The 13,133-nt window shown below is 37.8% G+C and overlaps 1 protein-coding gene across 3 annotated transcripts in view; it reads left to right on the plus strand.

Moving 5' to 3' along the window:
- Positions 1 to 11,528, plus strand: part of SAMD5 (sterile alpha motif domain containing 5) — a 146,329-nt gene extending 134,801 nt beyond the window's left edge. The window contains exons 2-3 of one of the 3 annotated variants that reach the window (XR_008698394.1): positions 235 to 328; positions 11,315 to 11,528. Coding sequence is in view for 1 of the 3 variants with exons in the window: in XM_055535903.1 (XP_055391878.1) it covers positions 11,315 to 11,359 (45 nt within the window). In the remaining 2 variants the exon portion in view is untranslated. Of the gene's footprint in view, positions 1 to 121; positions 329 to 11,314 lie in introns of those variants that run through there. The other 2 variants (XR_008698395.1, XM_055535903.1) reach the window with 2 other exon arrangements.
- Positions 11,529 to 13,133: the final 1,605 nt, after the last annotated feature.

The following is a 13,133-nucleotide window of genomic DNA, read 5'->3' on the forward strand; positions in this document are numbered from 1 at the left end:
AAAGCTTCAAAGGAATTACATAAAGATATTTTTTTCTGCCAAGATATATACTTTGACATTTTGATTTTGTTTTAAAGTAGCATAATTACATTTTCTCTGTCCATTCTGTGAATCACAGCTACCTTGGGAATTCCTTTGAAAAGCCTGATTAGGAATGTAAGATGCGACTGACTAGAATGTATTGATGTTCATCAGTCTCCTGAGCCAGGTTTGAAATTCAGCTTTGTCCAGCAGGGCCTGCCCTGAAGTGGATGACATTATTTTGAGAACTGTGGCCTGAGTAACCTTGCTTGTGCCATGGCCAACAGATTGGCCAAGTCATCTGCAGGTAAATAGTGTGGGGGCCCTCAAACCTTGATGCCAGCACTTTTATGGCTTAATTTGAAATAAATTAAATGCAGAATTTATTCTTCATGAGTCTGTCAAGTTCAAAATTTTCTGTTTTAGATGGTAACCTTCTCTAAGTCAGGGACAATGCTGTTAAATTTATTTTGTGTTACCTGTATATGTATTTTGATTCAAATTTAATAATCTATTCATTTACTAGCTAATGATTTGGTAGACTGGTGTTTTCATATATGTTGATTAATTTGTTTCAGACCAAATACTGGCTGATTTTTCCCAGTAAGAAAGAATAGTTAGGGCACAGAGCTAGACATCCTTTGACCTGGGTATGTTGTACACAGGCATTGTGCTGTGTATTCTGGTTCTAAAAATAGACAGGATAAAGTCAATTATTTAAGCTGCAAATTTCAAAAACTTGGCAAGTGAAAGTTACTCAGTTTCTAACCTTTTGTGAAATTTTTAGTCTTGGCATCCATGCCAGGATGCCAGAGTTTCTAACTTTGATGTGGTTTCAGTTCTGATCTAAGTATAGTACTCTAGTTATATGAATTAGTAGCAAAATAAAAAAGTGCAATTAATGAGATTTGTAATATTAAAAATGCTGAACATTATCCAGTATTTGATCTGCGAAAATATACGTATATTCAAGGTATACTCAAGGTAAGGATATTCAGGTTTTATTCTGTGTAGCTAATGTATATATTTATGAGTGTGAACGACATTTTCTTTTTTTTTTTTTAATTAAGGAGTGATATTTTCAATATGAGATGTTGCTAAGCTTCATGCATAGCTCAAACCTCTGCTCAGCCTGCTCAGGAAGGATGGAGCTGCTTTTCTGGGGTTCCCCGGAGGAGTGATGGCTCATCATCTCAGCGGGCTCCATTACTGAAGTGTGGGTGCTCCATCCTCCTACCAGCAAAGTTGTCTTTTGTTAGCAAGAAGCCTGGAGGAGTAGAGAGAAGAGAATAGGTTTCCATTCCCTCATAGGAGCTGCCTTTCTAACTAAGAACATGCTTATACATGTTTCCTTTGCTTCTTTTTTGGAAGGATTTTCATATGTTCACTCTTAGAATATCAGGAGATAATAGTTATTCAGATTCATCAATGTGAACATCCACTCTGTTTTAATTGGCTGCCCATTCCCTAAAAACTTCAGCATAGGTAATTTCAGATAACCATGTAGAAACAAGGACAACTTCCAATCAAGGAAGTTATTGATGGATTGATTTTTACTAGGAAAGGTTGCTGCTGCCAATTATAAAAGGCAAGGATATTGCAGAGGTTTTTATGAGGGTAAAGATGGGGGAGAAGAATAATTACTATTGAGGCTGAGACTGTACACATTGCAGTTAAAAGGATTAGAGGTAAGAGAGGATAAATATAAAATTCAGCAGAGCTCTGCAAAATCTAGCCAAGTTCCAAGGAGGAATCCTAAAAAATGGTTAAAATTCTAAAATGTTCTCACAACTTGAAGAAAGGTACATTTTCAAGCTTCATAGTTCCCCAGTAAACCAGGATTGCTTTGCCACCCCATTTAAAACAGGTTCCATGTGAAATTTCCTTATTAAAAGAAGTAAGATGATATGAGGCCTTTTCCTTAAGGGCAAAATGGAAAAGCATCTAGAAAAGTTGCCAAGTCAAATGGTCACTGGCTTTGTCAGATATTTGCTTCAAAGCCATGACCTCCAAAGTTCGTTAGACCTGAGGACTTTCTTCAAGAAGATCACGCAGATGCTTATCTCGTTGCTAAGCAGTTAAGCATTTTTTAATTTAATGTTAGCTTCCCTTGTTCTGCCTCCTCAACTCAAATATCCCTTTGAAGATTCATTGAACTCTTGTAGAAACTTTAAAATTGCATAATAGTAACTTTAGGCTCCTTAATCCTCTGTAAACCTGCTTTAACATCCAAGAGACATTAATAATAGTTGGACAATGATAGATGGGAATTGCTTTGTAGACTGGGGCAGGATACAGGATCTGAGAAATCCAGATTTTTAACCTGATTGCTGAATTCTTCTACCTATAATAACCCCTTCAGCACTCAGCTCTTGCAGCTGAAATATTTGTTGTTGTTGTTTTAAAACTTTTAACTTTATATTGGGGTATAGCTGATTAAGAATGTTGGGATAGTTTCAGGTGGGCAGCAGAGGGACTCAACCATACATATACATGTATCCATTCTCTCCCAAAACTCCCCTCCCATCCAGGCTGCCACGTAACACTGAGCAGAGTTCCCTGTTCTGTACAGTAGTTCCTTGTTGAAAGTGAAAGTGTTAGTCACTTAGTCGTGTCTGACTCTTTGCTACCCCATGGACTGTAGCCCGCCAAGCTTCTCTGTCCATGGAATCCACCAGGCAAGAATACAGAGTGGGTTGCCATTCCCTTCTCCAGGCGATCTTCCTGACTCAGGGATCAAACCCAGGTCTCCTGCATTGCAGGCAGATTCTTTACTGTCTGAGCCACCAGAAAAGCCCCCAGTTCCTTGTTGGTTATCTGTTTTAAATCTAGCAATGTGTATATGTCAGTCCCAAATTCCTTAACTATCCCTTCCCCTAACATTCCCCCTGGCAACCATAAGTTCTTTCCTTAAGTCTGTTTCTGTTTTGTAAATAAGTTCATTTGTCTCATTTCTTTTTAGATTCCACATATAAGGGATGTCATATGATATTTCTCCTTCTCTGTCTCCCTTACTTCAATTAGCATCACAATCTTTAGGTCCATCCACATTGCAACGGAGATATTTGATTCAAAGTTGGAGATCCAAGATTGGAAGATTTCCTCCAAGAATTTCTTTTCCCATGTCCTTCCGTTAAACAGGCACCAGCAGCACGTGATGCAGTCAGTCCTCTACCCGTTTGCTGGGGGAGGTTCTACTTAGATGCAAGCTGATTCGTTGGCTACAGTGAAGTCAAAGTTGGCTACCCATTGTGAAGCTCTCTTCACAGTGGGTTGATGGAGCAAATCAACCCCATTGGGAAGGTGAAACTTTTAAACATGGTAAAGGGCAAAATTGGCAACCCACTCTAGTACTTTTGCCTGGAGAATCCCATGGACGGAGGAGCCTGGCGAGCTACAGTCCATAGGGTCGCAAAGAGTTGGACATGACTGAAGTGACCAAGCACAAAGGGCAGTGTTCAGGAAAGAGGCAGAAGGAAGGGTGCCTTTCAGAGCTTCTGCAGGTCGGGCTGGTCTCTCCAACTTGGTTATCACCTTATGCTACTCTGACTCTCTTCCTCTCTCTGTCTTTTTGAAATTCTTGGCTTGAAAATTTAATGATTGGATGACAAGACTCTCATCATAAAATTTCAAAATGTCTATAAAGAATGTGTGTTTTTAAATGAGCCAGATCCTAAATTTTTAAGAGCTTTGTACGTGATTAACTTTCAGCTGCCTCAGACTCTGCTGTGAGCTTTCTTTGGTATTCTGCCCTACATGCCACTGCAAGACTTGTGTGGTTACATTTATAGTGTTTGATGAGAGGCAAGCAGTATAGAATCTATTCGTTTTACCTATAAACTTGAGATAATTTAGCTTTTAGAGTTTTGCAGTAAAATTCTTGCTTGTTTCACTGGAGTTTGGATTCATGATGTATTTACTAAGGTAAATTCCTCTTAATTCAGTTATAAGATGCTTAGGAGAAAAATCATATTCTTGGAATACTTGTTTTTTTGTTATAGCAGTGACAGTAGAACATAAAGATGTTTGATTTGTTGTCCTGTTTTATTGTTCTATTTTAATTCCTAGAGTCTGGAAATAATGAATTACACCTTTTGTTAAAACTTTCTCTTTTGTTTCCTGTAAAGTGAAGAACGAGGTTATTATACACACATCACACAATGTGTTTTCTTTTTTTTGTAGGAAAATAATGAACTAGATTGTAGCTTACTGCAAAAATGTATGTGGCACTTGTAATTATTTCTTAGTTTAAAGAATCCATTTTCTTTTAAACTTTCTTGCTTTAAAGGTTTGATAAAAGTTTTCACCTTCCAGCTTTTCTCATTTTTATTCATTGTTGTTATTGTTGGTGCATTCAATTTCATGTATCACAGGCTATGAAAAAAGCCCTAAATAATGTCCTTGTTGGTATAAATGTCAGCTCTCTGGACCTCAGCTTCCTTATCTATAAAATGGGAGGTGTACCCTCAGCTCAGTTCAGTTGCTCAGTCATATCTGACCCTTTGTGACCCCATGAACCACAGCACGCCAGGCCTCCCTGTCTATCATCAACTCCTGCAGTTTACCCAAATTCATGCCCATTGAGTCGGTGATGCCATCCAACTATCTCATCCTCTGTCATCCCCTTCTCCTCCTGCCCTCAATCTTTCCCAGCATCAGGGTCTTTTCAAATGAATCAGCTCTTCGCATCAGGTGGCCAAAGTATTGGAGTTTCAGCTTCAACATCAGTCCTTCCAATGAACACCCAGGACTGATCTCCTTTAGGATGGACTGGTTGGATCTCCTTGCTGTCCAAGGGACTCTCAAGATGTACCCTAGATGATCCCAGAAATCTTTTGAAGCTCCCGTTTATTTATTTATTATTTTTAAATTGAAAGATAATTAATGTGCAGTAGTATGTTAGTTTCAAGTCTGCTACATAATCAGTTGACATTTGCATATGTTAGGAAATGATCACCATGATAAGTCTAATATCTGTATTACCCCTTAGAAAGTTATTATAATATTATTGACCATATTACTTATGCTATGTAGTACATCCCCATGTCTTATCTATTTTATAACTGAAGCGTATACAATAGATCAGCCAGCTTGAAAAAGCTGGTTTAAAACTCAACATTCAAAAAACTAAGATCATGGCATCTGGTCCCATCACTTCATGGCAAATAGATGGGGAAACAATGGAAACAGTGACAGACTTTATTTTATTGGGCTTCAAAGTCACTGCAGATGGTGACTGCAGCTATGAAATTAAATGACGCTTACTTCTTGGAAGAAAAGCTATGACTAACCTAGACAGCATATTAAAAAGCAGAGACATTACTTTGCTGACACAGGTCCATCTAGTCAAAGCTATGGTTTTTCCAGTAGTCATGTATGGATGTGAGAGTTGGACTATAAAGAAAGCTGAGTGCTGAAGAATTGATGCTTTTGAACTGTGGTGTTGGAGAAAACTCTTGAGAGTCTCTTGGATTGCAAGGAGATCCAACCAGTCAATCCCAAAGGAAATCAGTCCTGAATATTCATTGGAAGGACTGATGCTGAAGATGAAACTCTAATACTTTGGCCACCTGATATGAAGAATTGACTCCTTATAAAAGACCCTGATGCTGGGAAAGATTGAAGGCAGGAGGAGAGGGGGAATACAGAATATGAGACGGTTGGATGGCATCATCGGCTTGATGGACATGAGTTTGAGCAAGCTCCAGGAGTTGGTGAAGGACAGGGAAGCCTGGTTGCAAAGAGTCAGACAACTGAGCGACTGAATTCTACTGACGGAGGCTTTTATCTCTTAATCCCGTTTATCTATTTTACCTACTTCCTTACTCACCTCCCTTCTCGAAGCTATCCCTTTATTCTCTGTATCTGAATCTGTTTTCAGTTTGTCTTGTTTGAATGTTGTGTCTTTTAGATTCCCCATAGAAGTGAGATATTGTGGTATTCTTCTTTCTCGGCTATATACTACTGTAGTGTAATAGGTTTATAATACTTTTTATAATAAAAAGTGACTTGTGTGAAAAGTATTATAAACCTATTGCACTACAATAATAATACATAGCACAAATAATACATGAAAAATAAACATAAAAAATAAATGTTTTTAATCTTACCATACAGTACCTTGCATAAAGTACAGTTGTATAGTACAACAGCTGGCATACAGGGGCTGGGATCAAGTGAACAGGCAAGAAGAGTTACTGCCTGGAGGAGGGATAGGAGGTGGGAGATGGTAGAGCTAAGGGTCCTCTGCAGTAGGAGATGGAGGGCAAGTTGTGATTTCACTCGTGCCTGACATGGATGGCACAGGTTCTGATTCCTTGCTGGATTCAATTCTGTCTTCCCTTTTGCTTCTGGACATCCTGAGCTTGAAATAAAGATACTGTCCTGCACTGCATGCAGTCCTGTCCAGTGACGTACACAAAAGCACAACCACTTGTAGAGGATGCACACACGTGACAGTGTGTGCCAGACATGAAGTAACTTACATGACTGGACATGCAAACACAGGTTTGCAATCTTTGAAAGTTCACAACTAGAAGGTTCGCAAGTAGGGGACGTACTGTGTTATGTTGAAGTATAGTGCCTCTATACCCACTTTGTTGAATTTTTTTTAATCGTAAATGAATACTGAATTTTGTCAAAAGCTTTTTATGCATTCAACAAGATAACTATATGGTTTTTATTCTTTAGTTTGTTAATGTGATGTATCACATTGATTGACTTGTGGATATTGAACCATCTTGCATTCCTGCAATAAAGTTCACTTGATCTTGATGAATGATCATTTCACTGTTGATTTTTCTTTGATAATATGTTGTTGAAGAAATTTTCTTCTATGTTCACCAGGGATATTGGCCTGTAATTTTCTTTTCTTTTCTTTTTTTTGTGGTCTCTGTTGGTTTTGTGTCAGGGTGATGATACATGGAATGAGTTTAGAAACATTCCTTTCTCTTTGGAATAGTTTGAGAAGCATAGGTGTTAACTCTTCTTTAAATGTTTGGTAGACTTTACCTATGAAGCCATCTGGTCCTAGACTTTTTGTTGAGAGTTGTGTTTATTACTGATTCAGTTTCATTATTGGTTGCTGGTCTGCTCATATTCTATATTCCTGTTTCAGTCTTTAAAGATTGTATGTTTCTGGGAAATTTATTCATTTCTTTTAGGTTTTCCATATTATTGGCATATAATTATTTGCAGTAATCTCTTATGATCTTTTGTATTTTAAAAGCTGTAACTTCTTTTATTTCTGATTTGATTGATTTGAGCCCTCCCACTCTTTTTTTTCTGATGAGTTTGACTAAAAGTTTATTAACGTTGTTTATCTTTTTGATGAACCAGCTTAGTTTCATTGATTTTTCTGTTGTTATTTAAGTCTCTATTTCATTTATTTCTGCTCTGATCTTTATGATTTCTTTCCTCCTACTAACTTTGGGTTTCGTTTGTTCTTCCTTCTTTAGCTGATGTAAGTGTAAGGTGAGGTTGCTTATTTGAGATTTTTTTTCCTATGGTAGGCTTGTATTCACTATAGACTTTCATCTTAGAACTGTTTTTACTGGGTCCCATAATTTTTTAATCCTTATGTTTCCATTTTCATTTTTCTCCAGGTATTTTGTATTTCCTTTTTGATTTCTTCAGTGACCCACTGTTGTATAGTAGGGTACTGTTTAACCTCCACGTGTTTATGTTTTTTAATGGTTTTTTTCTTGTACTTGACTTCTAGTCTCATGCTCTTGTTTTCAGAAAAGACTCGACATGATTTCAGCCTTCTTAAATTTACTGAGACTTGTTATGTTTCCTAGCATGCACTCTACCCTGGAGATGGTTCCATGTGCACTTGAAAAGAGTGTGTATTCTGAAGTTGATGCCCCAGTTCAGATGACACTGTAATCATGGCAGCAATCAAGGTTAATAAGTCATTACAGTGACTGAATTACTCTGCTCATGTACTGCATTTTTGAAATATGACCTTTACATTCTAGCTGCAAGGTCCTCTTTTGCATGTTCCCCAAAATACATTCTTAGGGACATCTGCCAGCATTTAGTGCTAGCAGTCATGTAGTCCAACCTTTTCATTTTACAGATAAGGAAAACAAAACAATGTTTTATTAAAACATCAGTGTGATAGAAAATAAACTGACTTTTAAAAATTTTCTAATAGCTATGGGACCCTAGTCTTACTATAAATAATCCCAAACCAAGGTTGCAAAACCTCAAAGCCAACTCTATAGCATATTCCTACAGTCTAAGCCTTCCCACTCTCCTGGGGCTGCCCTCTTGCCTATCTGGGTGCGGGGCTCAGGGTGAATGTGAATGGGGTTGGCCCCACTGGTTAGCTGGTTGTCATCTGTACCATTATCACGCCAGAATAAAGTCACTGAAAAGAAACAGAAAACACAAACCACTTAGGGTTTTCTCACTCTGTGGAGATAATTATTACTTCCCCACATACAATAAATTTAGTCAATAAGCTTATGACATAATAATTTTATTCATTGTTTTAGTGAGGAACACTTAGCTCTTTCATATCTATTTCATACTCCTCTCTATTTTGATACTTTTTTGATATATGGACATGTGAATAGTTACTTCTTACCTTTCATCTTAAAAGATTGAGATGTTTAGTGCTTAAGTTTTTTACATGCCAGAGATGTATAGTTTAAATTTAATGCTCTATGCCTAGCCCTGTGATAAGAAAATATTAGAAGGATAGAATTGCTTGGCCTACAGAAATGAAGATATGATGGGAGAAGGTTTGGCAGGAGATGGGAATGGAGTTGTGGGATCGGATTTTTGTTATTCATTTTCTTTTAAGACCTTCAGATTACACAATGAGTATGATGCTGCCAGTTCATAAAACTGTTTGTGGAAACAGTTTTCCATCTTTAACAATTTTTGCCTGTGAATCTGACTTTCCTTTTAGGACATAGATCATTAGGTAGGACCTTGAGTTGGGTTGGGCAATAAATGATGAGCTTTCCTCCTGTATCTGCAACTCCTTCCTACTGGAAATTTTGATTGGATTCTAAAGATATCCCCAGTGTGATTAATTTTTCCAGCTGGGATGAAAAAAAAATCATAAAATCTTCCCATCTTCATAATGTTCTATTTTCCTAGTGTCAAATATATCACTGTACTTTATTTGGTGAGGTTTATCCAGTGCCTTTCCAGCTGAAGCCCAGCATCTCTCTCTGACAGTCAGCAACATAAAATTGCTTAAATAGTCATTTGTAATGGGAGCTGTGTGAGATTTCAGGATGCCATTGAATGATACAGCATCTATTATAACATGGCTCGCCCTAAATTGGAAGCCAAATTTTGTTATGCATGCTGGGGGAAAAGGTCTGCCTGGGCTCATAGCTTTGAGAAAAGTGTCCATAGTTTTCCTAGATTCTCAAATAGCTGTTACTGTTTTTTAAATGCCTTTAAAGGAAAAATATGTAGCTAAACTAAAGAAAAGACCTCAGGTTTTCATTAAGGGACAAATAAAATTATATTGTTGCCCCTGTACCAGATATTTGGTAAACTTACAAGTAGCCTGATGGCTGTTGGACCAACTTGGCCACAACTGGTACCACAGTGAGTCACAGCCAATCTGTGAGTTTTGTTATGTGGAAGCAGGAGAAATGGACATTTTTGCCCAATGACCAAAGTGTAAGAATGGGGAAAGAGAAGAATGTAATGACTTGTGCAGTGTTCATGGGTGGGTGAGCCCTATGTGTTCAGTAAAAATATCCATAGCATAGTTTTTTGTTTGGTAGTGATCAACACATAAAACCCAGGTGGTGCTGATGGTTAAGAACCCACCTGCCAACACGAAAGACCTAAAAGATGCGGGTTTGATACCTGGGTTGGGAAGATCTCCAGGAAGAGAGCATGGCAACCCACTCTTGTATTCTTGCCTAGAGAATCCCAGGGACAGAGAAGCCTGGCAGGCTACAGCCCAAAGGGTCTCAAAGAGTCAGATGTGACTGAAGCAACTTAGTACACACGCACACAGCACCTAAAAAGGTAAACCTCAGTGATTTCAATCAGAGCAGCGATGACTGGAGGGAGGATTCATAATCAAGTGACCATAAAACACCTAAAATAAAAAGTATGAAATAGAGGCATTTTAAATGAAAGGTGCTCAGTGAAAGGTATGCAGTAGAATGACTGAATAGGTGCCATAATTATACTTGAGGAGTATTTGCAATAAGGCTGGAATAATAGCTTAATATTGTAATACATTGAGAGGTCTCAAAAATTATTGGTAAGTTGAGAAAACCATATTTCATTTCATTTGTTAATACTTCTTTTAAAAACTAAGAATTTACTTTTATTTATAGCAAATACAGTACACATATTTGATTTTTATATGTTTATATTCTATATATTTTTCTCTATACTTGGCATATTTTTCTGAATGTATTTTTCTGTGGGATTTAACATCCATTAAATTTTTTAAAGGAATTAAATATTTGCTTAGCAATTAGATGTCCTGTCTACAGTCCTTTAAATCTTGTGGGTAGAATTTTTTCTTAATTATCTATGCAATGGGGATGAGATCAACTAACATACAGTAAAGAAGATAATTTTATCCCACTGTGCAGTATTAATAGTAGCTCTTTTTGTTCATTTGACTTGGATATAGTTTAAAGAAAAAAAGTGGACTACTGGTTTGATTTGAATTTTATTTCTTTTACCTTGCTGTAACAATTAGAGGGAAAAAATAAAATCTCCAACTGGAAAATCATCCTAAATTCATTAGACTTATCCCTTGTTTGCCAGTAAGAAGCAATTGTTACGCTATGCTTTTATGCAGAGGTAAAGTGTATAGTCTGAAGCATTTTGTTACCCAGAATGTGGTATATGTTTATGGAAGACTTTACTAAACAGAAAGGAAGAAAGAAATTATGAGTTTCTGACACATTAGCAAGGGTTTGTTTGGAATCTTAGCTTGCCTGGGGTTAACTAGTGTTGTAGGTCCAAAGTAACTGAGTTTAAATGTCACATATAATGACAAGTAGGAAAATTGGGAAGCTATTTGCATGCGGATGGGGATAAAGGTGACTGGTCGTTGATTCATTGCGTGATGAATGTTTGCCCTTGGTGAAATGTTTTACCTTCCGTGAAATTATAAACAGTATTTCTTGCTGACTGTAAAATGTAGACACCAAGCCTGGAAGTGTTTGCTTCTGAAATGCTGCTCCAATTAGAAAACTGTTTTTTTAAACCCAATCAGAAGAGGCAAAGAGACTTGGGATTTTTCCCTTTTGAGGTTTAGACTTCTCTTAATGTCTGTCTTTCTCTTTAGGAGAAGTGGGAGAGGAACTGGATCGTATACACCAGGACGCATTAGAGGTTAGAAGACAAAGATGTTTTGCATACGTTCCTCAGGAACGTTTTTGAAGTCTCTAGAAGAAATTAGGTTTATTCTTATATCGTTTTGTTTTATTAAAATTCCTCTCTATTGATTTATGTGCTTTTTTATTTATAAAGTTAGTATCTTTTTGGAAATAAACACAATTCTTAACTGTGTAGGAACAAATTTTCCCCAACCATGTGTCTGTATCTCTTTAGGACTTTGATAATTAGAGTCTCAGAACTTGGTCAAAAAAATAGATGTTTATTTTTTTTTGTAGAAACATTATCAAGTACTATCATTGATTGAAAAGATTTCTTCAAGACCACTTTGCTTCATACTGCTTTCATTTCATGATATTAAAGTTAGAACTTGATTTTATAGGGTATACATTTGGAAATTGTTTTATGTGCCTATGTATGTGTGTGTGTGTGTATCATGTTTTATAACCCCTAAATTCTTTAGGGCATCAAAGAGAAATAAAATTCACAGAAGCCCCTTGATAAACCTCTTGGTCAAATAGTAAATTAGGATCAGGGTTAGAATTAGAGTTCACCAACAGCGCTGAATTTTAAGCCCGTTATTGAAACACACTGGTTGTGGTTTGATCTGCATAGAGTTGTAGGTCAAGATGTTCACAGACGGATTTCTGTGTTTGTTGAAAAGACATAACAAAACCGAACATCAGAGACCGCCCGGGAAGCCCCCTTCATGTGATGTGAAACACCGGCATCCCGGGACTTGAGGAAGAAGATGCCGCAGTCAGAGGCTCTGTGGGGCTGCCCCGCTGGAGCGCCCCCTCCCGCTCCCCCGCACAACAGGACACCTCGCTGATTTGAAGAAATGCCACCAACAGCTGATGGCAAGTGTAAAGAGGGAAGACAATCCCCACTTGGGGGTCACTGAGCCTGACATCTCTCTTTCAAGAAATTGAGCAAAGGCCAGCTCCCCTGGGCTATGTGAGGTCAACATGCCAGACAGCACCACCTGTGGAAACGGGCTTGGAAATTGTCTCTAAAAAAGCACTCTCCAAGTTCATTTCTCTAAGCTCACGCAATCTGTTTCTAAAACAAAAGGAACATTGTCCCTTCCTCTGCTTTGAGGTGATAAAGCTGACCTGTAGGTTAGAATCATAGACTTTTTCTATAGAGGAATATATTTATGAATTTACTTCAGCTTAAACATGCAGGCCATCTGGAGAAAGGGAAAGAGCCAGTTATATTGAATTCCTTTGTACTAGGTATAATCTTGCACCACGTATGCTAACACTTTTCATCTCAAAGGATTTTCCATAATTGTGTGCAGTGAGGGTCTTAAGCATGGATAGTTTTAAGCTGAGAAGCTGGTCAAGGATAAGGATTAGTGAGGTCTGTGGCAAACTAAAGCCTATGTCTCATCCAAGAAGAGTTGGTGTTACTTGGCTCCAGCTGATTGTTGCATAAAAAGTACCTATCCAGGGCTGTTAGGTCTTAAAACTTCTTTTTGTAATAAAGTAAAACCTTGAGTTTTTATTTGAGAATTTTCAATCTTAACATTTTAAAATTGAGGTATAGGTGCTTGATGGGCTTCCCAGGTGGCGCTAGTGGTAAAGAACCAGCCTGCCAATGAAGGAGACAGAAGAGACGTAGGCTTGATTCCTAGATCGGGAAGATCCCCTGGAAGAGGGCATGGCAACCCACTCCAAAATATTCTTGCCTGGAGAATCCCATGGACAGAGGAGCCTGGAAGACTAGAGTCCATAGGACTTAGCACACATGCATAGGTGCTTTAT

Source organism: Bubalus kerabau, chromosome 9 (assembly GCF_029407905.1).
Source record: "Bubalus kerabau isolate K-KA32 ecotype Philippines breed swamp buffalo chromosome 9, PCC_UOA_SB_1v2, whole genome shotgun sequence".
NCBI lineage: Eukaryota > Metazoa > Chordata > Mammalia > Artiodactyla > Bovidae > Bubalus > Bubalus kerabau.